The sequence below is a fragment of the Kuraishia capsulata genome, genomic scaffold (genome assembly GCF_000576695.1).
Source record: "Kuraishia capsulata CBS 1993 genomic scaffold, Kuraishia_capsulata_scaffold_7, whole genome shotgun sequence".
Taxonomy (NCBI): domain Eukaryota; kingdom Fungi; phylum Ascomycota; class Pichiomycetes; order Pichiales; family Pichiaceae; genus Kuraishia; species Kuraishia capsulata.
In genome coordinates this window covers 539,337-564,076 of record NW_019172956.1, presented here as the reverse complement: position 1 = coordinate 564,076, position 24,740 = coordinate 539,337, and the positions used below count along the sequence as shown (strand labels likewise).

Genomic DNA, 24,740 nt, shown 5'->3' with positions numbered 1-24,740 from the left:
GCGTCTATCCACTCCTATTCAGAATCCTGAAAACTTCCTACCAGCAACTTCAGATACTTGGCCCCGTCCACGGTTTTTGCGGCCTGTATCGTCGGTAGATGAGTCCACTTGAAGTTCTTTCTCCTGTCAACAATGACCTGGCCCAATGAAAGAGTACTCTGGGTCTCAACGGCTACACTGACCTCTTCCGTCTCCATGATGCTTGCATCGATGGCAAGCGCGACGGCCAAGGAGTCGATCAAGGCACAGTAATCGCCATGGCCACGTTTGCGCAAAAAGGCAAGAACTCCAGTCACAAACTTCGCAGCCACAGAGCTGGAAGCCAGAAGCTGATTGTGAGACTCTGGTGTCATCGCAATGGATGGCTGACAGAAAATGTCCATTCCAATGGCAGTTAGATCGAATCCCGCGTTGAAAACAATCTCTGCAGCTTCTGGATCCACGTAGATGTTCCATTCACTAACGGGATTGTCACCAGTAGCATGCAAACCTTCGCAGATATTGAACCCAAAAGACCCTCCGATGATGATCACCTTGCCAATTTTTTGCGGCAAAGAAGGGTCTTTGATCAAAGCAAGAGCCAGGTTGGTGAGAGGTCCAAGTGCGACGAACGTTATATCGCCCTGGTACTTGTTGGCAGTATCAATAATAAGGTCAGTAGCGTTGTGAATATCCTGGGTATACTTGTTTTCCATTTTGAGCTCTTCCATATCCAAATCTGCCATTCCGTCATCCCCGTGGAAAAATGGATCTCTTGGATAAGGTCTCACTAAAGGCTTCTCCGGGCCTTGGCCCAGAGGGACGTCCGTCCTTTCCACCATTGTGAGGATCTTCTTGACATTCTCAGTGCATCTGCTGGCTATCAAATTTCCCGAAACAGTTGTTATCGCGCGAACGTTAAGATTTCCAGGCGCCAGTGCAAGAAGCAGAGCCGTGGAATCGTCGATACCAGGATCGCAATCTATGATCGCATTTCTGGTGGGACTTGCAACTGTCATTGGAAGGACGTTCCGTGATGAATGAAGGGGCCGAAGAATGAGAAAAAGCAGATAGAGCAGATGATAAAGGATATATAAAGGGGCGCTATCCAAAAAGGACCGATTAGAAGGGTCCAAGCAAGACAAAACGGTATGACCTGCCGCCCCAAAAGCAATATTTCCAATCGCGGTAGGCAAGTCATCCCGAGCCACCTGAGCCCACTCCACGGCGCCTGAACAACCAATCACGATCAGTTTTGGCCTTAGAAAAACAGACGGTTCAGGCCCATATTCACCGGAAAATTTGGAGGATCACCCGTGACGGCATCCCGGCCGGCAAGCCGCACCTCATCGCCCCTAATTTGTAAGTGTCAAACGTGTGGAGATAGCCGTCTATGCTTAATTGCTACCTTTTTCGCCCCCCTTTAGCCTTAGATAGGGGTAGGAATCCTGGTTCTGTCTTAAATTATCGTCTGACTCCGTTTACCAATTACAGGCTACACAGGTCCTGAAGAAACCGCGTATATATAGAAGGAAGATCTCTCCTGTTCTCAGCCGTATCGGAGTTGCTATCAAAGCGTCTGCACTGGAATTTAGCAACCGTTCACAAAAATGTCTGGTTCCGTTAATTCCAAGGTGCTCATGGCTATAGCAGTCTACTGTGCCATCATGAACGGATGTACTATGGGTTTTGACCAATCCATGATGAACAATGTGAACATCATCGATCAGTACATCGACTACTTCAATCTGAATTCCAGCATGGAAGGGCTTTTCAGCGCCTCGATTAACATTGGCTCTGTTGTTGGTGGTTTTTTTGCCAGTCAACTTATTGAACAAAAATGGTGTGGAAGAAAGGGAGGTATTTTGGCCAGTGCACTGATCACGTACCTTGGGGTTGCCCTGCAGACTGCTGCACAGAACCGTGCCATGTTCTGCTGTGCAAGAATAATTATCGGAATCGCTGTAACTGTCAATGCGGTTGCGGCTCCCACTTATGTCGCGGAAATGGCCCATCCCAAGGATCGTGGATTTTTGACCGGAATCTACATGGCTTCGTGGTATTTCGCTGCCGTTATCGTCACTGGTATTGCACTTGGAACCTACACTATCAAGTCCTCATGGGCATGGCGTTCTATCTCATTGTGCCAAATTATCCCCTCGTTGCTTAGTGTGCCAGTCTTGCCATTCATTCCAGAGACGCCGCGGTTTTTGGTTTTTGTCGGTAGAGACGAAGAGGCTCTGGATGTGCTTGCTAGATTCCACGCCAACGGAGATCGCGACTCTGAGCTGGTTAAGGCCGAATACACTGAGATCAAAGAGGTCCTGGAGTTTGAGAAGGAGAGCCGCATCGGCTGGTTGGACATGTTCAAGACCAAGGGCAATAGATGGAGAATGTGGATCATCTTCTGGATGGGTGTGTTCTCGCAGTTATGTGGTTCCAACATTGTTGGAACGTATCTTGGTGTGTTTTTGGAAAACGCAGGAATCACTTCAACCCGCAAGGAGATCGTCCTCAACTTGGTGCTGCAGATTTGCAACTTGGTGTTTGCCGTTGCTGGCTCATACTTCACCGAGGGGTTGGGCCGTGTGCCAATCTTGCTTTGGTCTACCATACTAATGGCTGTTTGTCTGTTCCTCATGGGAGGACTCCAGAAGGTGTACGGGGATGGCACTAATACGAACGGAACCAACGCACTCATCTTTTTGGCCTATCTCTTTTCGGTGACGTATTCGTTTTCGTTCACTCCTCTGTGTGTGTCATACCCAGTCGAGATCGTCAATTACTCTATCCGTACCAAGGGAATGGCTTTCTCGCAGATTGTGACTTTCGCTTTCGGTTTCTTCAACCAGTACGTGATCCCCATTGCGCTGGACCATATATCGTGGAAGTTCTACATGATCAATGGCTCCTACAACATTGTACAGGCTGCCATCATCTACTTCACTTTTGCCGAAACTAAGTCTTTGACCCTAGAGGAGATTGACGAGGTCTTCGACGGTGTTGTCCACTCCAAGGTCAGGATTGGAAACGTCCACAAATTCGAGGGCAACCATTCTGCAGAAGTGGAGATTGACAATGTTGCCGTTGAAACCAAGTCGGGCTAGACATTTTTAAGTTATATAGTTTATTTTGATCGTAATGAAATATATGACAGCTTTGTAGCGGAAAGAGGAATTTTACGGAGATTGACTGAAAATCCAAAATTATCAAAAAATTGATGGAAGATGAAGAGTATTCAGGGACTGAAAATAGTTGACAGCATAAGCTGGAATTTCTTCGACAAAACTGAATATTCTACTATACACTAACGGAAGAGTTAAATTCAAACAGCCACTCCATAATGGGCCAAAAATAACTAATTAGTAACCATAGCAAAGAACATTGCACCGTGTTCACTACTGGTCGTTATCTTCGTTATCGCCTTATCATGGTCGTGTACTCACAACTTCCATTCTTGTATTGAATCCTAACGGCTCAAGAGAGCCAATCTTGAAGTAGGAAGAGATTATTCCCTGCATGTATCAAAAAAGTCTCAAAAGTTTTTCGTGGTGTGTGGTGGTGTAGATAATCCACTAAAAAAAATCAAGTTTCCGAAGATTTTCCTCACTGGTTCTTCAAAGGGTGTCAACCACCAGAGCAGGGCTCGAAATTTTTGTTGAAGCCGGGTATTTGGAAATGGAGCTTTTTTTCTCTGCAACTACTATTTTTTGGGTTCAAGAACCCTTAACAAAAATCTCGGATCAAAAACCCTGGCTCTCGGAGGATACTAACGAACTAAACGGGTATATAAATGTCGTGTGAGACATCTCGGCCGTCTATCAGTTAAGATCTACCGATGTTTATTAGGGTAACCCCCGCCAAGCCACAGTGGCTTGGCGCCGCGCGCATGCGACACCACGGCCAAATAATCGTCCGTGAAATTGGCGAATTAGTAGATCTGGGGCAGACCAGGTTGGCGAAACTAGGTGCCCGACAATAAAACCATACTTTTGAACAGTGTTGGAGATATTGGTGTTCTTTATTGCTTAGACAGTGCGTGTTTGGCTTTTAGTGTCAATATAAGCCATCACATCTAGCCAGATCTGGCCTAAAATGGACATTTTGATGCGATGTGTGCAAGCCCATTCCGGTCAAAGCATTTCCGAAAAGGGCAAGAGATCGTGAAAAAAGCAACCATCCGGGATTTGCGTCATAGACTGGCCATGATTTTGGACTACTTGAAAATTCGGTGATCGCAGCAGGAAACTCCAGTGCGGTGAGAGTCGGAGCGGCGTCTATATAAACACGGTCTAGATCTGATTAAAATTCTGCATACGGTAGAAAGTGAAAGCACGAAGTGTAGAGATGGGCTGGGGTTGCCTGCTAAGCAGCGGTACACTGCGGCAGTTGCACTCTTCGCAAACCAAAAAGGCCACCTAGTCAATATCCGACAGCCTTCTAAAAGCTATCTAAAAACTATCTGGAAGCCATCTAAATGCAGCTAAATAAAATTTCCCCAACTCACCGAATAAAATACCCGCAATTATGGCTCGATCCTCGAGATCGAAATTAACTCACTTGCCCGGCCAATGAAGCAAGTCGTGCGGCCGCCTGCAGATGTGCACCCCCGTAAACGTGGCTGGTGGTAAACACGCTTAGAGGGCCCAGCCACCTTCCGCAGGCTGAGAAGGGGGACCCAGCCCTGCCCTCGGCCTCCTTTCTGAAACAGTTTTCGATCCCTTTTTTTCCCAGCGTTTTTTTCTTCACAACCTCGTCGACGTTCTTTTTATTCTAGCTACCAACTGAATTCACTCCTTTGATATTTATCAGCTAGATTTCCGCCAGTCTTTCCTTTCCCTTTCTTGATTTAGACCGTGTTTGCCCGAAGTGTAAACATAGCTAGATTCATACGCAAAGACTCAAGAAAACATTGCTAGAAAATTTCGGACCAACAACAACATCATGAGATTTTCGGCATCCGTTCTGCTGGCAACAGTGTCTGCAATGGTCAGCTCTGTTTCGGCCTCTTCTTGCTCATACGTTGATGGTAATTACTACTGTGATAGCGTGTCAGCCGTTGTATACTCTGGCATTGGCTACTCTGGCTCTTACTCAGACGTGACCGACATGGACGAGGACTCTTGTTCGTGTTCGCAGGAGACCGTCAAGTTCTCCGGAACGATGTCGCCTCTCGACGAGGAGCTTTCTGTCCATTTCAGAGGCCCTCTTCAGCTGCTCCAGTTTGGTGTTTACTATCCTTCGGGTTCCAGTGCCAAGAAGCTTGCCAAGCGTGAGGAGGAGTGTACCACCACTGCACACGTTCACCACAAACACAAGCGTGCTTACGAGTATGTCGAGGTTACTGCTACGGTTTTTGTTGATCAACATGGAAACACCATCACCAAGTCAGAGAGCAGCACCCTGACTTCTTCCAGTTCATCTTCTGCTGAGACGTCTTCCACTGAGGCGTCCTCAACTGAGTCCTCCACTGAGTCCTCTTCTGAGGCTTCTTCCACGCAGGCCTCTTCTACGGAGTCCTCTGAGTCTTCTGCCTCGGCTTCGTCCACAGAGTCATCTGCCACATCTTCTTCCACATACTCTGCTGGTTCCTGGGAGAGAGTTTCGTACTTCGAGCCAGGTTCGACAGACAACGTCACTTTCTTGAACACTCTTGGTGGAACTACTTCGTCCGGTACCTGGTCTTCGTGTTTCGGTAACTCGTTGTCGTACTGTGCCTCTAACGGTGAGGATGCCTCTTCTTCTGCAGAGGCTCTCAACAAGGTGACCATTCCTTCCGACACCGAGTACATGATCTTCTCGGGATCTGACTGCTCAGACTCTTCTGTTGGTGACTGTGGATACTACAGATCTGGCATTCCCGCTTACCACGGCTTTGGAGGTGCTTCCAAGATCTTTGTGTTTGAGTTTGAGATGCCTACCGCATCTTCCTCTGAGTCCGATTCTTCCAACTACGACATGCCTGCTATTTGGCTGCTCAACGCCAAGATCCCAAGAACTTTACAATATGGCGACTCATCGTGTTCGTGCTGGTCTACTGGATGTGGTGAGCTCGATCTCTTTGAAATTCTGAGCTCTGGCTCTGACAAGTTGATCTCGCACATTCACGATGGTCAGGGTGACAATGGAAGCAAATCCGGTGGTGCTGGATCCCAGGACTATTTCGACAGACCAACTTCCTCTTCGTTGAAGGCTGCTGCTATCTTCGAGAACGGTGAGGTCCACATTGTCGTTCTTGACGACGACACTGACTTTGGTTCTTCCCTTGACAGTGACACTGTCAGCACGTGGTTGGATGTCACCGGTGGTTCTGCCTCCCTTTAAATGATTTGAAGTCTCATATCAGCAGCGACTAGGCTAGGGCTCTGGTCGTTGCCTTTTGGGATCCTACAAATTGTTCAAGGCTTCCCGCAAAATACTCTCCGTGGTTGACTTATGTCGACGCGGGTCTGTTCTTCTGTTCTTGTTCGTTTTTCCTGGTCTTATAGTTAAATTTGATGTTCATATTAGAATAACTGACTTGTAAAATAGCCTGTAATATTGATCATCAGATATTTATGATTCTCTTGGCTGGAGACATATTTTTCGTCTTTTTTCATATCTTCTATCTGATTTACAGACGCATGCCTTACACTTGAATCTTTACTTTACTAAACTATACTCCGAAATTATGGCTTAAAAACATACAAAAATCCATAATTGTTCAACACTAATATCCAGCAGCTTAAATATCAACTTCGTCAGGGAAGGCACTCAGAATCCTCTCCTTCTCTTTCAGGTCTTCCAGCTCCTTTTCGGGAGTCCAGTTTTCATACTCTTCCTCGGATCCAACTGGTCTCTCGGCTTGTGGAGTGACTCTAAAGGCATGTCTCAGCTCAGGTGTATCCCAGTTGACTGTTGGGGAGTGAAGAATTCTTCTGTTATCCCACAAAACAACGGTACCAGGCTCCCATCTCACATGGACCTGGATGTCGATCGAAGACTCGATGTGGTTCGAGATAAAATCCAGAAGGTTCTTGTTTTCCGCATCCTTAAGCCCTAGGATCCTAGTGACAAACCCGTTGCCTGCAAAAAGAGCCTTTTTCTTGAGAACAGGATGATATCTCACGAGTGGATGAATCGACTCCACAGGATCTCTTCTGAAAATTCCACCATTCCTAATCGAATCGTTGGCAACAGCAATTCCCGAATGAACCGCTTTGAGACCATCCAGAAGGCCCTTCATCTTATTACTCAAACGATCATAGGCCTCGATTGTGTCAGCGAACACAGTATCCCCTCCTGTCACTGGACCCTGCACAACGCAGTACAGAGTGACACCAGGAGGTTGCAACTCAAACGACACGTCCGAGTGGAAAAGACAACTATTCATTTTTGTTGCAAACATACGCTTAATCTCGGCAGGATCAGGGCGAATGTAGACGATATGGAGTTCTGGGTGGTCCTTGGGAGCACTTGTCGTTGGATGAATATGAAGAGGGCCAAAGTGTTCACCCCACTTCTTGACAAAATCTGGCGACCTATCTTTGAAATCTTGGTTGCGGAAAACGACCACTCCACGTCTCTCAACCAAAAGAGCTAAATCGTCTTTGGCCTCTGGTGAAAGTGTCGACAATTGGATGCCGGACCGGATCTCGGTGCCGAGTTTTGGAGTTAGGTCAAATTGATCAACGGGCCCATCCGCATCTGCTAGCAATCTTTCATAGCCAGGATCTCCGAAAAAGCCTCTATCAACAAAATGGAAAGGTTCCAGTTTTGGGTATTTCTGGCTGGGATCCCAAGTTGGCAGGAATTGCGGGTACTTAGCATCTTTTGCATCTTTATCGGGGATCGTCAAAACACCGTCCTTGACAGTGTCAATGTCCTTGCGGAAATGAGTGGTCACCGGCAGATTGTTTGTCGTAATTGCAGCAAAAACCATATCTGAAATATTTTCTGCAATAATCTCAGCGACCTTAGAAGTGGGCGAAGCGCTTGGGAGGTCTATGCTACTGTTTATATATCGTACAATGGGCAAAAAAAGGGCTACTAAGAAAGCCTCAAAATTACATCATTGATTGTGGAGTCACATTCGCACACATATTTGACCGTTTTAGAACATTGACAATCTGCTTTGGTTCCACAGCAGCCAATATAGGGCTTCAACCTGTGGAGTCACAGCGACTGTGGAGTGTGGCCTCGGGCTATCTTAATAATGTTGCTGATGCAGTTCTCATTGTTCCTAAATTTTGGTGGATTTGAGAACGGGGGGTCGGCATTTTTCTTTGTGTAACTGTACATTCTTCTGAATCTTTTTGAGAGCCCATATGGTCCTTTTTCGAACGGTTAATATTCATATGACCCTTGAAACCCCGCTGCAGCCTACTGCAGCGGCCTTCGACCGAGCCTGCGGGGTGACTCGCAAAGGAGCTCCACAATTACATCAATGTCATCCACATTGAGTCACCCTTTATCTTTGCTTTCAGAAATAAAATAAACCGAGCCAATGAGAGTACAGCCACAGTGACAGATATCAATCCCGATACGGTAACGAGCCGCACCTCAGTGGCGTATGATGCCGATGCCACACTGCATGATTGTGAGATTAATTTATCCGATCACGAACATTCCAAGCACGGATCCTTTTGGCGGACATCTTCCCGAGACCGGACAACTGATGAACTGTGGAAAAGATGGAAAAGACTGTGGAAAAGACTGTGGAAAAGATTGTGGTGCATCATGTGGATATTTTTATTGAATTAATGGGGCTTCAGTCATGACCAGAGGAGGATATAATGCAGCTGGCGTGCCAGACTTTGCCTTTACAAAGGGCGTCTTAGTAAGAAAGGATTCGAAGCTATATCGAAATTAGATCGAGGAAAGCATTAAATCCCTTTGAAATCATCTCGATCATTTAACGGGACTATCTACGATGCCTAAATTGTGGTTTCCAAAATGGCAGCCTAAGTGTCCGAAATGGCTGCCTCATTACAGACCCATCGATGAGGATGAGCTTGTATATGAAGATGTCAGTGTTGAAACCAAAGGAGACGAGCCCGTTGAGATTCGCGAGTTTAGAGACGAGGCCAACAAAAAGTGGTATGATTACTTCGATGAGTACGAATATCGTGAAACGAAGGAAGAGTCTAAAAGCCACAAGTCCTGGTATTGGTTCGAGCCAGGAACGTCTGCGGCTGAGAAAAAGCTCATTTGCAAGCTGGACATCCTGATTGCCTTTTACTCCTTTATGGGATACTGGGTCAAATACATTGACTCTTCCAATCTGAACAACGCCTATGTCTCTGGAATGAAGGAGGATCTTGGAATGAAGGGAAACGATTTGATCAACACCCAGGTGCTTTTCTCAGTTGGATTGATTATCTTTGAAATTCCATGGGTCTACTTCCTTCCTAGAGTCCCAACAAACTATGCTGTTTTTGGATGTGAGACCATTTGGGCCCTTTTTACATTGATAATCTATAAAGCAAAAACCCCAGCTGCTCTCAAAGGATTTCGGTTTGTCGTTGGAGGTATGGAAGCCGTTTTCTTTCCATCTGTTCACCACCTTCTGAGTAACTGGTATACGCCCACCGAGATCAACCGCAGAGGTGGATTTTTCTACATGGGCCAGTTCCTCGGAGTTTTGACTTCGGGATTGCTCCAATCGGCTGCCTACAGGAATCTCAACCTCGTCAATGGTCTGGCGGGATGGCGATGGATGTTCATCATTGATGGGTGTCTTTCCTTTGGGGTTGCGATCTTGGCTCTGTTTATGATTCCAGGTACTCCTACCAAATGTTACTCTCTGTTTCTGACAGATGATGAAGTCAGACTGGCCAGAAAAAGAATGGCTAGGAACCATTCCAACATGGCCATTCCAACAGTCAAATCTTTCTTTAACTGGGGAATTTGGAAGAGAGTCCTAACCTCGTGGCAGGTCTGGGTCTTCTCGGTTGCCAATATGTTGCTGTGTAGCGACAACAATACCAGTTCCGGATCTTTTTCGCTTTGGCTTAAGTCACTGGATAGATATTCTGTCGGCAAGCTGAACAACCTCACTACCATTCCTCCTGCACTTGGAATTGTATATCTGTTCATCTCGTGTTTCGGAGCCGATTTCACCAGAAAACGGTTCCTGATGATGATTTTCCAGAACACAATGAATTTCATTGCTAATGTCGTCCTGGCAAAGTGGGATGTCAGCGAAAGTGCCAAGTTGTTTGGTTTTTACATGTCATACTGGTCCTGGACTCCTTCTTCAATCTTCAACCCGTTGCTGCACGATATGCTGAGACATGATGTGACACAGCGGAACATCGAATGGATGGTTGTGTACATCATGGGAACCCAATCGGCGACCTGGATTTCCAAGCTGATCTGGCCAACCGTTGATTCTCCAAGATATCCTGCTGGATTTTCGACCTGCGCTGGTTTCTCTATGGCACTTTCGTTCGTGCTTGCGCTTGCCTACGTGCTGTACAAACGTGATGAAAGAAGAGGGGCTCTTGAGTATGGAATTTACGTCTACAACTCTGCCAAGGGTGAGACTATCCCTCCAGAATATGAACACAGCGCCACTGTGTCGGTCACAGAGGAGAAACACCTCATTGAATCTGATAGTGATAAAAAATGAATGTATACTTCAGACACATCAGGTGTTTTGAAGTGCCTTGAGATCTTGACCATTTTTCTATTCTATATTACATATGTTTTTTTGCCAGAGTTCTACTCAATAAAATATTCTCATCTTTTCTAGGAGTATTTGTACGTTATCGACTATTATGGCGTGGTGGGCTTACGAGGATTCACGGTTGAGCCGCACGTAATGTGGCTCACGAGGATTTTGGTTCAATGATTCTGCAATTTGGTGGATCTGAGTTCGTAAAATGCTGAGTTAAATTTTGTCAAAGCCGACTTTTTATCTAGAAGTTCAATTTTTTTGTATCTACGGTGAGATTTCTATCACCAAATCATTTGCTGCACTTCAAAAACCTCCACTATCTTCAAAGGGTACAGTAAATTAACCACGTTCTCTACCGACTATCTCCTCTACCATCCTCGGCATATCAATGTGTATAGCATGAGTATACACCAATCATACAGTAAAACATGTTCAACAATGTCGTATGCATTTTACATGTCCCAGGTCACATGGTTCTTTTGGACTGCCTAAAGAGCATGTGGACCAGCCTGTACATGCATATGCTAATATACATATCATAAATCTACATCAGACTTATGTGCTCAATATTCTCTGTGAGCCTAGTTGGTTTTATGAGATTTGTTCTCCAGAATGTCGTAAATCAGTAGGAGATGCAAGTATTCCATGGCGCGTCACTGTACCGAGGTCGATGCCATCGCCATGCATTGTAATATCTGCCTTAAAACTTTTCACTCTTCTTCTCGCCTTTCGCCGAAACATTATCCCCGGCCAAACCCGATTTCAACGAAATTTTTGAAAAAAATCGCTTGGCCAAGAATTGTGTTAGTCGGTCTCGCTATGATATCTACATATGGGCTGGATATTCTCCACCACACAACTACACGGTAACTCTACTGATAGTACTGCAAATTCGCATCAAATTCTCAAAAATTCAGGGATAAAAACTTAATCCCTGCTCAAACGGGTGAACAATAGAGACTCAGCAGTAGAAAAAAGGACAAAACGAGAGGAAAAAGAAACGACTTGCGAGGGCCTCGAGGTAAGTAATTTACCCAAAGCGGTAATCGAAGCCAAAAAAATGATCATACATGGATCCAGAAGCTTTCACGATGGATCCTCGACCATTGTGAGGATATTAGAAGTGGCAGCGAATAGAAAACCCGAGTGGGAATTCTTGGCGGCGGGTCTCCGTTAAGCTATATGAATCTCATGTGCAGATGGTGGAAACGTTTTCAGTGTTTCCTTCACAATAACGAGGTCAGAAGCAGACTCAGCGCAAACATGATACCGGTAGACTTTGCGCTGCCCCCTGCAGATGCACCTTCAGCCTTAGAGCTGGAAGAGCTTGAGCTTGAGCTCGTAGTTGCCGTAGACTTGGCGGCACTGGAAGAGGCCTTGGTTCCAGAAAGGGTCACTCCTGTCTGAGAGTTGTATGTGTTATATCCAGAGAACGTGGCGATGGCAGATTCTGTAGCAACGTCACCCCCACTTGCGAGCTCGATCTCATACCCTCCGTATTTCTCGCTTACATCTACCAATTTGCCAACATTGGTAGCATTGACTCCGTTCTTGATCAGGTCTTTGATCTCAGATGGCTGGTCAGGAAGAGTGAAGTTGGCTCCAAAACTGGAAAAGTAAGACTTCACTGTTTTGGCATTACACTTGATAATTTCAGCATCGGCAACATCGTCCTCAGAAATACTTGGAAGACTCACGTCTTCGAACTGAGACTTCAAGTTGTCGTAGTCTGTGTAAAATTGGAGATCTCCATCGCTATCAATGTCCACCAAACCGTAGTTGTTGCTTTCCTTGGAATACTCATAAACCAACCCACCCGAGAAAGTGTTGATCAGACCACTGTAAAGACCTTCAGTAACTTCGTCAAATGTTCTAGGAGTTACTGCAATACATCCGTATTCCGAAAACAGCAATGGGATCGCACTATCTTGGAAGGTGTTGTTCAAAGTACCGTATCCAGACGATGCCCAGTCAGATTGACCAGAACACCATTCATAGGTATTCAATCCAAAGAAGTCCGACTTGGACTCATCGTCCTCATCTCCGTCAATGTTACACTGCAAGTATTGCCAGGTGGCTCCTCTGTAGTCAAGTTCGTTGGCGGCAGAGTAGCCAACGGGAATAGACCTGTCGGCATGGGCAGCGATGTACTGCTTCATATCTCTCTGTAGAGCACGAATGTACCTTGGGTCTTCTTTGGCTGAAGCATCATCGTTGATGATCTCGTTTCCGGAGAAGAAACCAATTACGTTGGGGTAATTCTTGAAGGCCTCAATCACCTTGAACACACGGCTCAAATAGTACGAGTTGTACGTGGAGGCCGGATCAGCCCTGTTCAAGCTTTCGCCCCCTAGAGGGGAATTGACATCCAGCATCACATAGATTCCGGCATCGTTCAGAATGGACATACATTTGTCATGGTTCACGTCAGGGTTTACAGTGTAGATTCTGACGGTGTTGGCTCCAAGCTCTTGCAGCACATACGCATCACGGTAGCACGCATCAGCGTCGCTCAAAACGTCAGAATTAGAACTGGAGGAGTAGTCGGAGGATCCACCTGGTTGGTAGTCAACTCCCATGATAAAAAACACTTCGCCAGCCTCTTTAGCATCAACGGCAGGTTTGATGAATCTGTTGCCCTTGATTTCCAGAGGGATAAGCGCATTTGCAGAGCTCAGAAGAGCAATAAGAAACTTGGCTGTCGATAGCAGCTTCATTTTGATAGCAGATTGGGGCAACGAAAGACTGGAGTTAGGGTGAAGAATTAGAACAGAGGAAAGTTTCAGCCATGGCAGCCTGAATTCTTAAGGCTCCTCGGGGGGTAAACATCATTCATCACGTGACTTCCGACAACATCCGAGGGCGTGACTGTGGCAGGTGTGCGGCTCAAGAGAGAATACTTGTTGGAGATATGGGGTTTGGGCTGTTCTCCAACAGGACTTCGGCTCTAGCGCAGCTGTTCAGGTGTGCGAGATACTTCTTAGCGTATCGCAGGTCTTCCACCGTCCTCTTGCCTGATTTGGCCAATTCGTCGCGGGAAAACTGGCCCACCGTCACCGTGCCACAGTCGACAACGAGGCGTCGCCTTTTGTCCAACTGGAGAGTCAGTGTTAAACTGTGAGAAATACCAAACAGCGACGCTGAGGTATGACTAAGGCTGGGGGAAAATGTGGCTCGTGGCGTCAAATCAACAGAGTCATGTTTCTCCAGAATAGTGTCGACTCTGACCTTGACGTCAAGGCTTTCGCCTGGATCCGCTGAAACTTTGTCGAAATAGCTCGGAATCGCGACATTAAGTTCAAAACTCCGGCCTGATACTGGCACCACAGTGTCTGGATAGCTGACCGCTTCTGTAATGACTGTAACAACGGGCGGTATTCCACTAAGTGGGAATGTCACCTTCTCGACAATCTTGGCCTCGATCGTCTTTACATGGATATCTGTCTCAAGTCTAGTCAAATTAATTGGAGCAAGACTCAATACCAATGGGAGAGAATCGCCCGGTCCGACATAGCTGTAGGGACCATCCAAACGCAAGGCAAGCTCTCCGTCCTGGAAGTCCTGGTTCACAGAGATCTTTTCTTTTTCGTGCAAAGTCAGCCAACTGTCAAAAAGAGTGATAGGAATCGGATACCTGCGTATCACACTTAGACTTTCAAGTCCTTTATAGTGAAAGAAAACCTTGAATTCTAAAAATGAGTGACTTTTGAGAACAGTGGTATGCTTGCTCTTCTTTACCAGATGAAGCGTCGGATACAATTTTTCAGGAAGTAGCAGAGTAAACTTAATTTCAGTGTAGAAAGAGTCTGGAGAGTCTGCTTGGTCAAATATCACGTCTTCAGATCCCAAAATTTGCTTTTCGGTCACTTCTTTCGAGCCCAGCAACCTGTCTGCACCCACCAGTGCACTCTGAAAAGCTGTGAATTTTGTCTCCACCCGCTCAATTGAAAAGGGTTTGACACTATTACGCGCCTGTATCCTCAATACACCTTCAATTCGCGGCTGAACTCTTGGTTAGTCTACTTTTCAGTACTTGAAGAGAAATATGGATATACCTCCAGACACTCACCTTGGTGTCGACCAAACCAGGCAGTCCAAGCACATGGCCACCCAGATTAGGCTTCAAATACACAATGAGAGGATCCTGAGTGGATATTTTCATATGATATGTCGAAAAAGAAGTGTTTAGAGCGCGCAAATAACATCCTCAAACACCCCTGAAAAGCTTTGAGTCTGAGGAGGCTTAAACTGCGGCGTTGCACAGCCCTGGAGGCTGTGCACTATTCAGAGAGCCCCAGGGCTGCTTAATCAGAAGTACACGAGTGAGAAATAGCTAAACAACAATACAAACATATATAATTAAAGGGGCGGTTTTGGACGGGGCGATATCGGAATGGCATCAACATTTCATCCGAATTGATTTTTCTTTGTTTTTTGATTTTTGGACGGCGTTCTATATCGTAGCCATCTCCTCATCGTCATCGATGAACAGATCGTCAGAATCCTGGCTCAAAATCACCAAATTCTCGCCGTCATCAACCACCTGCCACACATTAAGTACCTGGTATCTGTAGATACAGTCCTGGAACATGGCCTCCGTGAAGCCCTTTCCAAGAGCAGCGTCTCTCAGCAGCTCCATGGAGATAATCCTCTGCTTGTTACCAGAAGTTTCACGGTCAATCACGTCCTTGATCATGTTGAAGATCTTCGCCTGGGGCGATCTGTCCTCGTCATCACCAGATCTCGTTTGTGAGAGCGACATCTTGGCCACGTCCATCAGTCTCAGTGCTTCGTCGACATCAGTCAGCTCAACCAAGTTAGAGAATCTAATCCTAGCAAGCGCCTGGGAAAGACGCAAAACAGCAAGCAGAGTACGAGGAGTCGTGTGCGCAAAATGTTTGTTGGAATGCTCTTGGATCTTGGACTCCTTCCTCAACTTGATGTAGTTCTGCACGACGTAATCTGAAACTGCAGAGGTCACAACTGGCCTGAACCGTCTGGCCATAGAGATGTACTGTCTCAAAGTGGAGAAGTCCAAAGGCTCGTGAGCCATAACAGGATGTTTATTGTGCATGTGCACAAATGTCACATGCTCGGCAAGCCTTTCATCTTCTTCCCTAGTTGGCTTATCGAGGATGAGGAATAGAACGTCAAATCTGGAAAGCAATGCAGCTGGAAGGTTGATATTTTCGTTGGGGGAAAGTCTTGGATTGTATCTGCCAAAAAGAGGATTGGCTGCTGCAACAATACTGGTTCTTGCATTCAAGGTGGTGGTGATACCAGCCTTGGAGATGGAGATGGTCTGTTGTTCCATCACTTCGTGGATGGCAGTTCTGTCTGCATCGTCCATTTTGTCGAACTCATCGATACAGCAGATACCATTATCGGCCAAAACAAGCGCTCCTCCTTCCAACACCATTTCGTCAGTGATAGGGTCTCTCATGACAGCAGCAGTGAGACCTACTCCGGAAGAACCCTTACCTGTGGTGTATACAGCACGAGGAGCAATTTTCGTAATACCCTTCAAGAGCTGCGACTTGGCAACACCAGGGTCTCCCATAAGTAGAATGTTGATGTCACCTCTGATACGCATACCATCACCAATCTCCTTGGTAACTCCTCCTACGAGCATCAGCAGAAGTGCCTTTTTGATATCGAGTTGCCCGAAAATTTCAGGTGCAATTGACGATGCCAGTCTCTCGTAGACATCACCTTCAGCTCTCAGTTCTTCAATACGGGCTTCAACTTCGCTTGTGAGTCCCAAAGTCTCGTATTTGCGCTTATGTTGCTTGACATACTGTGCCTCCAGATATGTTTCAGTGAGAAGACCTGCTCTCAAAGCTCTGAATCCGGTGTATGGAGCAGGCAAAAATATTCCCGCAACATCAACCACATCACCAGGGTTCATAGATCTTACCAGATCGCCATTGACGTGTATAGTGAGAGTTCTGGGGATGTGGCCTACAGGAACTTGGTTGGACAGTTCCTGGATCTTCACCTCTTGGAAAGCAGAAAACTTGGAAGCTCTCGTGGACATGAAAAGCTTACCTTTCTTAGCGTTGGTCTTACAACGCTCTGAAACACACTCCTGGAGGGGAGTGAATGTTTTCGAGGTGACCTCTTGGAAAATTTCGTATCCACAGGTGTCACAGGTGTAGGCGTTCACCACCACATTAGGCTTGACATCCGATATTCTAGTGACAATTCCACGAACAGTGATAAGTTGACCGACGTAGGAGCCCTTGACCTCTCTGACAGCCAGTGCTTTTCCTTTTCCCTTGTAGATATCGGTTGGAGGTCTGAAGTAGAGACAGTATCTTCTGGTCAACTTGGCAGGGAATAGCTCTGCACCACCTTGGGCATTGGGGTCCTGGCTAGACTCATCAAAACCAGCGTTGACCATTTCCTCTCTGTTCTCGCTTTCAATACGCAGATTTCTGAGTCTCCTCTGGTGCAAGATGACATCCAAAACATCGTCTCTGTAAGATATATCAACGGTGGGTTCAGGCAAGATCTCGTCAATCACCTCCGAAAACAGGTCCACAAAATGAAACGTATTCTGGGTAATTCTCGTGACCAAACCACCCACATTGGCGAAATCAGATTGAGTAAAACCCTCGGTTTCCTGGTAGGTCACGATATCGTCCAGATCGATATACACTGTTGAGATCTCACGATTGGCAACTTTTTGAAGCAAGGCCATATACTTCGGACCTTTCCCCAGCTCCTCCCGGTCCAAGACAATATCGTCAACTGTGTGGTCGTAGATGTTATCTTCCTGCGGCGCATTGGTGGACGTTTTGTAGTGAAGCAGGAAGTCCTTGATTCCCTCCTTGATGCTCTTGTAGTTGATGTTCAGATGGATCGTTGGCAAAATCGCCGCTTCACCTGCCAGAGGCGCAAACGCAGTTGCCATGGTTGAAAATTGGTAGTTGGATGTATTGCTGGAATTTCAAAGGAAAGACTCAAGAAGAAAGATGTTAGAGAGGATCAAAGGAGGAGTTTGAGAGGACGTGTTGATTTTTTTGGTAGTGCGTGAAAATATTTCCTAATCGGGTATAATTGCGGTTTTCCAAAAAACGCGTGAGCGCAAAGGGGTTTAAGTGGTTAGTGTGGCGCCCAAAAACTAGCAAATTAAACAAGAGTTCGACAAATATACAGAAATAATCATGATTGTACAAATATGTATCACCTGTGAGGTTACCTCAACACAAAACAAACCGCGTATTTCTCACCGAAAAAAAGGGACACCTCCTTGCCGTTGATCTTCATTTGGACTGCGTCCATCTCTTCCTCAGGGTGAGGCCGCTCATTTTCCACAAGCCTACTTGCAGAATCAACGACAGACTTGCTGGCAGAAATTATTCTTATGCAGTTATCTCTGAGCTTCTCTCCATCGTCCAAAGGAATTGGAGTCATTCTCACCGGGGCGTTCTCATCAGCCTCTTCGTTCAACCAACCGAACAGAATCCTTCCCTCGAGCGTAAAACATAGTGTAACGCTGTATAGTGCAGCCAATGAGTCTGAAGTAATCTCTGGTTTGCCTGTAAAAGATGTCAGCAGTTCCATCAGAGGGTCGGCAGCCGCAGGCACCGCGACGTACTTCTGCGCTTCCATCATATATGTGTTTCAGAACCGAGTAACAAGCTTATACAGCCATATATTTAGTGGATACATCAGCAGGAACCACCAAAAGAGACATTAATGGAAGAAGAGACGGAATCGCTCGACAGAAGCTACGCGAGTTGATAAGATTCGATAGTTTTGTGTACTAACCGTTTGAGCGCCGCACATACATACCACCAGCTACAAATAACTGCCATGAAAGCAAATCATTCCTATATACATATAACACTAAACTTTCTTTTCCCGGCTGGCCGCTATCACCTTCTCCATGACGACCAGAGCTTCGGCCTTCAACTGTTCTTGGCCAGTATTCAACACCGAAATATCGGCAAAGTCTCCATTTCTGGCCTCTTCCACCAACGCACGCATTTCCTTCACTTTAGAGAGAAGATTGGTCAATGACGCTTCATCGATCAACTTCTTGAACTGTTCAATTGCCTGTTCTGTGTCAAAACAGATCAACTCCAAGTTGTTCGCTGCTGTCAGCACTTCCTTGCGAATCTTATCTTGCTCACTCAGATTCTTTGACTCCTCCACCATACGGGCAACCTCTTCTTCAGTGAGTCCTGTAGCTCCCTGAACAGTTATAGAGGACTCCTTTCCCGAATCGTCTGTAGCACTCACCTTGATGATTCCGTCAGCATCGATATCGAATGAAACCTTGATCTTAGGAATGCCTTTGGCCTCGGGTGGAATGCCCGTCAGCTTGAAATTTCCAATAAGCTTGTTATCCTGGACCAATGGGCGCTCTCCCTGATAAACATTGATATCTATCGCGTTCTGTCCATCAACAGCGGTGGAGTACAACTGTTGGATTTTGCAGGGAACAGTAGTGTTTCTGGGGATCAAAGGAGAGAAAATTCCACCATAGGTCTCAATTCCAAGAGTCAGAGGTGTGACATCAAGAAGCAACACATCCTTGACTTCCCCGGAAAGTACAGCGCCTTGGATAGCAGCTCCGAGTGCAACTGCTTCGTCCGGATTCACCGCAACACTAGGAGCCTTCTTGAAGAAATCCTGAACTGTTTTCCGTATTTTTGGCATTCTGGTCATTCCTCCAACCAGAATGACCTCGTCGATATCAGTAACTTCCAAATCCGCATCTTTGATCGCCTTCTTCAGAGGTGTGATCGTTCTCTGGATCAGGTGCAGTGACATATCGTCCAATTGATCTTCAGTTAGTTCCAGTGAGATGTTGTCGGAATCAGTTATGAAAGGCAGCTCTATTCTCGTCGTCTTCACATGCGACAACTCGATCTTTGCCTTTTCTGCTGCCTGTCTGATTCGCTGAATGGCAAGTCTATCCTTGCGCAGGTCTTTACCAGTACCAACCTCAAAACTATCCAGGATATAGTTTACCAGAATATGGTCAAAATCTTCACCACCAAGATGCGTGTCTCCGTTAGTAGATCTCACCTCAAAAACGCCATCTTCAATATCCAGTATCGAAATATCAAAGGTACCTCCTCCAAGATCGTATACAGCAACGATACCATCCTTCTGTTTGTCCAGCCCATACGCTAACGATGCAGCAGTTGGCTCATTGACCACACGAAGAACTTTGAGCCCAGCAATATCACCAGCTACTTTTGTCGCCTGTCTCTGAGCATCGTTAAAGTAAGCAGGCACAGTCACGACGGCATTGCGCACATCGGCTCCCAGTCCACCTTCTGCTATGCGCTTCATTTCTGCCAAAACGTAACCTCCAATCTGGGAGGGTGAATATTTCATTCCGTAAGTGGTTTCCAGCCATGCATCTCCGTTTTCGTGTTCCGATATCCTGTAGGGCGAAACTTTCACGTCCCGTCGGACTTCTTCGTCAGAAAACTTCCTTCCCATCAATCTTTTGGTGGCGTAAAATGTGTTCTCGTGATTCAAAATCGATTGCCTTTTGGCTGCTTCACCAACAAGAACGCCACCTTCTTTGGTGAACGCCACCGTCGAAGGCGTAGTCCTTCTTCCCTCCGAGTCTTCGAGAATCTTGGGCGTTTGACCTTCCATCACAGCTACGGCAGAATTTGTAGTGCCAAGGTCAATTCCAATTACTTGCCTTGTGGTAGACGCATTCCTAAAAGCAGAAGTGGCCCTCCGGCCTTGAGACCTCCAGACTGATCGCAACATGGTGTTCTGTTGCAGGAATGCAAGCAAGTTTGGACGGCTCGGCGGCGATATGTGCGGGGAGGTAGTGCGAGAGAGAAAGATTCACGTGACTGAAAATACCCTGGTCTTCACTCGAAGGATGTAGACCCAGTGTAATGGGAATAATTAGGGTATAAAGGTAGGTGAATTTATAAGATCAAACATGCACCATTTGCTGGTGATGAATACAATTTCCAGTTGCAGATAGTCTTTTTGACGGGAAAGAAGACTGGAGTAAGAGAGGGTATTCAGGGCACATAACTAAATTCATAGACCAAGGTATAATGCTGGGCGGTAATTATGTGGAACTAAGACGGTGATGCTTAATAAAAACCCGAACTTTTTCATGATTTTGTGGGAGAAACTATATATGAACAAATACACTCACCAGATTTATCAAAAGGAAGGAGCAGTAGCTGGTGTCGGTGTAAGATGGTCAACACCTTGCTGAGCCGCACGAAGCTTCCTGCAGAATATATCAGTCTAACCTCTTCGCGAAAGATCTGGCATTTATCAAGTATTTGAGCTCCCTTCATGGTCTATTCACAAGGCAGACAACCTATCATCAAGACTTACCACAGAGATACTTGAAATAGGATTTGAAAACGATCAGACCAGACATCATCTTCTAAGCTGCCTCTAAACTTCACACACATCAGCCTTACTCCTATTTCACAACCAACCTTACTCCCATTAGGGCACACTTTCCGTGAAGAAGATCACCTGAGCACACAACGAACGGGTGGGTCGGGCTGAACTTGGCCTGGGGAATGGTATTTCCGCCCACACACTGCGAAATCTGGTGAACCTCTCTCAAACCATCAAGAATGAAGATTCGACCTGGTGAGTCGTATTCGTAGGTCACCGCCATATACTTCCCGTCTGGAGAAAATTCGATTGACCCTATTGGCTCATCAACTCCCGTAATCGTTCCAACACTGATCAAGTGCTGGGTGTCCCAAAGTGAAACCGTTCCCTCGTTTGTGCCAATAGCAACGTACCTTCCGCGTGGATCGCACCTCACGCTTGTCGCTGCAGACTGGTGGCCCTTTAAAGTATGCACCAATTCGATACCGTTATAACCCGGGTCAAATCGGTACAACCGCACATCACCAGTACTTAGTGCAGCAAGGAACGCGCCGGGTCCAGCCCAGGCGAGATCGTACACGTGCTCTTTGGCGTGGTCAATTCGGTGGAGCAATTCGAAACCATTGGTTGCATCAAGAATGGAGACATTTCCGGCTCTATTGACGACAGCTAAAAACGAGCCACACGGCGAGAAAACAACAAGATTGTTCTCATCTTTAGAGTTCAATCTGATACTATGCAGAAGGTTGTGACCGTTATTACTGAGTTCCCATACTTTGACTATGGAGCCACGGGCAACAGTGGCCAGTCGTAATTCATTTGTGGGATCCCATGATATCGATTCAACAGGAGCATCATGGCAATTGGCTAGTGTTGCAACTGGTGAGCACGTAAAGTTTGAAAGTCTCCAGATCTTCAGACTTTTATCTGTTTTGGCGTAAGCCAGTCTTGTTCCTTTTGTATTCCACTGAATTGTGATCACCCGCGTATCCTTTCCCAGTGACGCATCGGGCAATTCAAAGGCTTTCCAGTCCTTAAAAGAGTCTTCCGGGATCGATCTGGTGGCCATTGATACAAAAATTAGAACAATTTGCCATAGAACTGGAGGATTTTAGAGGAGTACAAGACGGTCTATAGATGAATCGATGGGTAGATGGGCCATTTTTGTCATGCCCACTACTCGTCGATTTTGAGCGCGGCGAGCGAGCCGGGTGTTTTTTTACAATTAGCTCGCACACGACGTAATTTCTGTCAGATTTCAAGAAAGCGTGCTAAAATGGAGTAAGAAAAGGCCAAAAAAGGTAAAAAAATGGTCCTGTTATTACGATATATTTGGCAGCATTCTTTGACATGCTCTCTCGTCCCCATCAATTTGGCGAACACGAGCTTTTCTGGCAAACGAGCGGCTCATCTACCCATCCAGGCCATCCCTAAATGGGTACAAATATTGTCGTGCATTTTTCAAATAGAGATTGATTCGCACACGACTCAGCGATATCGCCCGTGCCAGATCATTCAACGATAACAGTTCCCCAATCAGTTATCCCTTTCCAAACACTTTTGTTACTTCACAAGCACAGATCAACTGTCAATTTTCAACAATGGTGAGTTTTCACAGTATATGCCACTCATTCTTACCGGATGCGGGACTAACACCACCAAGGCCGTCCAAACCCCAAAGCAGCGAGCTGCCAACGACAAGTTCTACAAGGCTCAAGAGAGAAAAATGGGCAAACCCAAGAAGGTTGCCAACAAGAGTTCTGCTCCAGTATCAAGGACATGGGTCTGTAAGTATTACGTTTATTAAGCTCGATTATCTTCTACTGACACTGTTAAAAGGGGTGCTTGTGTTTTTGCTGATTGGTGGTGGTGTTCTAGAGCTACTAAGGTTGTTCTTTTGAAGCAATTAACCACGCCAAGCACTGGCTAAAAGGCCAGATACTATTCTGAACTGAAAGACTAGATCTGTTGGAACGACGACGGGAATTCAAACTGGTCCCGAGTACCACTCGCCACATGCCCAACCATTGTCCCATGGAAAACCCATTTGTATCCAATATGTATCGAATTTGCACATAATTTGTGCCAATTTTGCACCAATTCCGAGCCGATTTTCTTTATTGCCCTTTCATAAAACCGAAACATCTGTAGAGCCCCAGACCTTGCGTGTCACTTTTGTCGTGCAAAGCTCACGTGCCCTAACCGTAGTTTCCCACCCAATCCTCCAGCCAACCACATCGAGCAGAAATTCAATCCTCAGAAAGCTTTAGACATCACCAACCATAAGTCTCTACCAAATTACCCCCATTGTTTTCCAGATTCAACAATGATCTTCGTGGTTCCAAGGCATGTGCAGCCTTCTGCGTTCCAGTCATCTGTCCGCTTCATTGGGAGGTTCCCATTGAAGAGTGATATCAACATCACCGCAGCCGGCAAGACCAAGATCGCGGTTGGCCAAGGCGGCCGTTCGTCAAGAACCGGATACACCGCTACGGTTTTCGGCTCGACTGGGTTCCTTGGACGGTTGCTCGTGTCTAAGCTCGCCAAACATGGCACCATAACGGTCAGTCCTTACAGAAACGAGACAGCTAAGAAGCAGCTGAAGGTCAACGGTGACTTGGGAGTGGTCAACTTTGTGGAGCTCGACCTCAGAAACCTGGAATCTATTAGAAACAGTGTGGCTCATTCTGATATCGTTTTTAATTTGATTGGTACCGAACAGAGTACCAAGAACTTTTCCATCGAAGACGTGAACATTGAAGGAGCTCGTCGTATTGCGCAGATTTCCAAGGAAGCAGGAGTTGCCAGATTTATCCATGTTTCCTCCTATAATGCCGACCCAGCATCTTCATCTGATTTCTACGCCTCAAAGGGTGTGGGTGAGCAAGTGGTCAGAGAAATCTACCCAGATGCAACCATCGTGAGACCTTCCCCTATGTATGCCAGAAACTCGCCTTTCCTCAACCAGCTACTTGCCAGGAGGACTTTTGGTGATAACATTCTGTTCAAAAACCAGGTTTTCCCAACCCATGGCATCCAGGTTGCCGCTGCGCTCGAGAAGATCGGATTCGACGACTCCACCAGAGGCCAGACCTATGAGCTCCATGGAACCGAGGAATACTCCAAGAGAGAAATTCGTGAGATGATCAAGGAAGCAACTCATCTCGGCCAGAATGCATGGGTTCCTGCTGCTGTTGGTTTCTACCTGCCAGCTCCCGAAATTGTCGTCAAGGCCTTTGCCCTGCTGAGACAGTACATCTCGTCACAGCCAAGAGTTTCGCTCGACTCTGTCAACCGTGTGAACACAAGACAGGTGTTTGATCCTAACGCAAAGACTTTTGCTGACCTTGGAATGGTTCCTGACGAATTCGCAGACCTGTTCTACACATACATCAAGCCACACATCACTGCTAGTTCCCAGGTCAAGAACCGTACCGTTTACGCCAGGGAAGACGTTGAGAGGCTGCGTGATTACGTCAACACTCCAAGTGACAGCTTCAACCTATTTAACTTGAAATGAAAATCTGGATAGAAGATCTGGGATAGACTAAGAAAGATGAAAAAGACTCTGAAAGATACCCCCCACGTAGGCCTGAAATGCTTCAAATCATAGCTTGTTCTGTTAGTTGCCTAACGGCTTTGAATACCTTTTTTCTGAGCCAATTACAGCTTCAACAGATTCTTATTACGATCTAAGTGAAGTTTCAAATTCATTATCAGCAAGTAGTCATCGGTCGTGTCCACACAA

General features: G+C 46.2%; 13 protein-coding genes across 13 annotated transcripts; 5 read left to right on the top strand and 8 right to left on the bottom strand.

The window, feature by feature from the left end:
- Positions 1–14: 14 nt before the first annotated feature.
- Positions 15–998, bottom strand: KUCA_T00005772001 (uncharacterized protein; the record flags this gene model as incomplete). Its single annotated transcript, XM_022602318.1, has 1 exon — positions 15–998. The coding sequence occupies one exon, from the start codon at positions 996–998 to the stop codon at positions 15–17; it is 984 nt and encodes a 327-aa protein (XP_022461762.1).
- A 591-nt stretch (positions 999–1,589) lies between these two features.
- KUCA_T00005771001 (uncharacterized protein) lies at positions 1,590–3,086 on the top strand (the record flags this gene model as incomplete). The annotated part of the gene is made up of 1 exon (XM_022602307.1): positions 1,590–3,086. The coding sequence occupies one exon, from the start codon at positions 1,590–1,592 to the stop codon at positions 3,084–3,086; it is 1,497 nt and encodes a 498-aa protein (XP_022461761.1).
- A 1,837-nt stretch (positions 3,087–4,923) lies between these two features.
- KUCA_T00005770001 (uncharacterized protein) lies at positions 4,924–6,303 on the top strand (the record flags this gene model as incomplete). Its single annotated transcript, XM_022602296.1, has 1 exon — positions 4,924–6,303. One exon carries the CDS (start codon positions 4,924–4,926, stop codon positions 6,301–6,303), a length of 1,380 nt encoding a protein of 459 aa, XP_022461760.1.
- A 400-nt stretch (positions 6,304–6,703) lies between these two features.
- KUCA_T00005769001 (uncharacterized protein) lies at positions 6,704–7,900 on the bottom strand (the record flags this gene model as incomplete). The annotated part of the gene is made up of 1 exon (XM_022602285.1): positions 6,704–7,900. One exon carries the CDS (start codon positions 7,898–7,900, stop codon positions 6,704–6,706), a length of 1,197 nt encoding a protein of 398 aa, XP_022461759.1.
- Positions 7,901–8,890: 990 nt separating this feature from the next.
- Positions 8,891–10,591, top strand: KUCA_T00005768001 (uncharacterized protein; the record flags this gene model as incomplete). Its single annotated transcript, XM_022602274.1, has 1 exon — positions 8,891–10,591. One exon carries the CDS (start codon positions 8,891–8,893, stop codon positions 10,589–10,591), a length of 1,701 nt encoding a protein of 566 aa, XP_022461758.1.
- Positions 10,592–11,865: 1,274 nt separating this feature from the next.
- Positions 11,866–13,356, bottom strand: KUCA_T00005767001 (uncharacterized protein; the record flags this gene model as incomplete). Its single annotated transcript, XM_022602263.1, has 1 exon — positions 11,866–13,356. The coding sequence occupies one exon, from the start codon at positions 13,354–13,356 to the stop codon at positions 11,866–11,868; it is 1,491 nt and encodes a 496-aa protein (XP_022461757.1).
- Positions 13,357–13,525: 169 nt separating this feature from the next.
- Positions 13,526–14,801, bottom strand: KUCA_T00005766001 (uncharacterized protein; the record flags this gene model as incomplete). The annotated part of the gene is made up of 2 exons (XM_022602252.1): positions 13,526–14,641; positions 14,709–14,801. The coding sequence occupies 2 exons, from the start codon at positions 14,799–14,801 to the stop codon at positions 13,526–13,528; spliced, it is 1,209 nt and encodes a 402-aa protein (XP_022461756.1).
- Positions 14,802–15,092: 291 nt separating this feature from the next.
- On the bottom strand, positions 15,093–17,555 carry KUCA_T00005765001 (uncharacterized protein; the record flags this gene model as incomplete). The annotated part of the gene is made up of 1 exon (XM_022602241.1): positions 15,093–17,555. The coding sequence occupies one exon, from the start codon at positions 17,553–17,555 to the stop codon at positions 15,093–15,095; it is 2,463 nt and encodes an 820-aa protein (XP_022461755.1).
- A 284-nt stretch (positions 17,556–17,839) lies between these two features.
- KUCA_T00005764001 (uncharacterized protein) lies at positions 17,840–18,259 on the bottom strand (the record flags this gene model as incomplete). Its single annotated transcript, XM_022602229.1, has 1 exon — positions 17,840–18,259. One exon carries the CDS (start codon positions 18,257–18,259, stop codon positions 17,840–17,842), a length of 420 nt encoding a protein of 139 aa, XP_022461754.1.
- A 234-nt stretch (positions 18,260–18,493) lies between these two features.
- Positions 18,494–20,386, bottom strand: KUCA_T00005763001 (uncharacterized protein; the record flags this gene model as incomplete). Its single annotated transcript, XM_022602218.1, has 1 exon — positions 18,494–20,386. The coding sequence occupies one exon, from the start codon at positions 20,384–20,386 to the stop codon at positions 18,494–18,496; it is 1,893 nt and encodes a 630-aa protein (XP_022461753.1).
- A 685-nt stretch (positions 20,387–21,071) lies between these two features.
- On the bottom strand, positions 21,072–22,061 carry KUCA_T00005762001 (uncharacterized protein; the record flags this gene model as incomplete). The annotated part of the gene is made up of 1 exon (XM_022602207.1): positions 21,072–22,061. One exon carries the CDS (start codon positions 22,059–22,061, stop codon positions 21,072–21,074), a length of 990 nt encoding a protein of 329 aa, XP_022461752.1.
- Positions 22,062–22,301: 240 nt separating this feature from the next.
- KUCA_T00005761001 (uncharacterized protein) lies at positions 22,302–22,893 on the top strand (the record flags this gene model as incomplete). The annotated part of the gene is made up of 3 exons (XM_022602196.1): positions 22,302–22,495; positions 22,573–22,596; positions 22,656–22,893. 3 exons carry the CDS (start codon positions 22,302–22,304, stop codon positions 22,891–22,893), a joined length of 456 nt encoding a protein of 151 aa, XP_022461751.1.
- Positions 22,894–23,318: 425 nt separating this feature from the next.
- KUCA_T00005760001 (uncharacterized protein) lies at positions 23,319–24,512 on the top strand (the record flags this gene model as incomplete). Its single annotated transcript, XM_022602185.1, has 1 exon — positions 23,319–24,512. One exon carries the CDS (start codon positions 23,319–23,321, stop codon positions 24,510–24,512), a length of 1,194 nt encoding a protein of 397 aa, XP_022461750.1.
- Between the last annotated feature and the right edge of the window lie 228 nt (positions 24,513–24,740).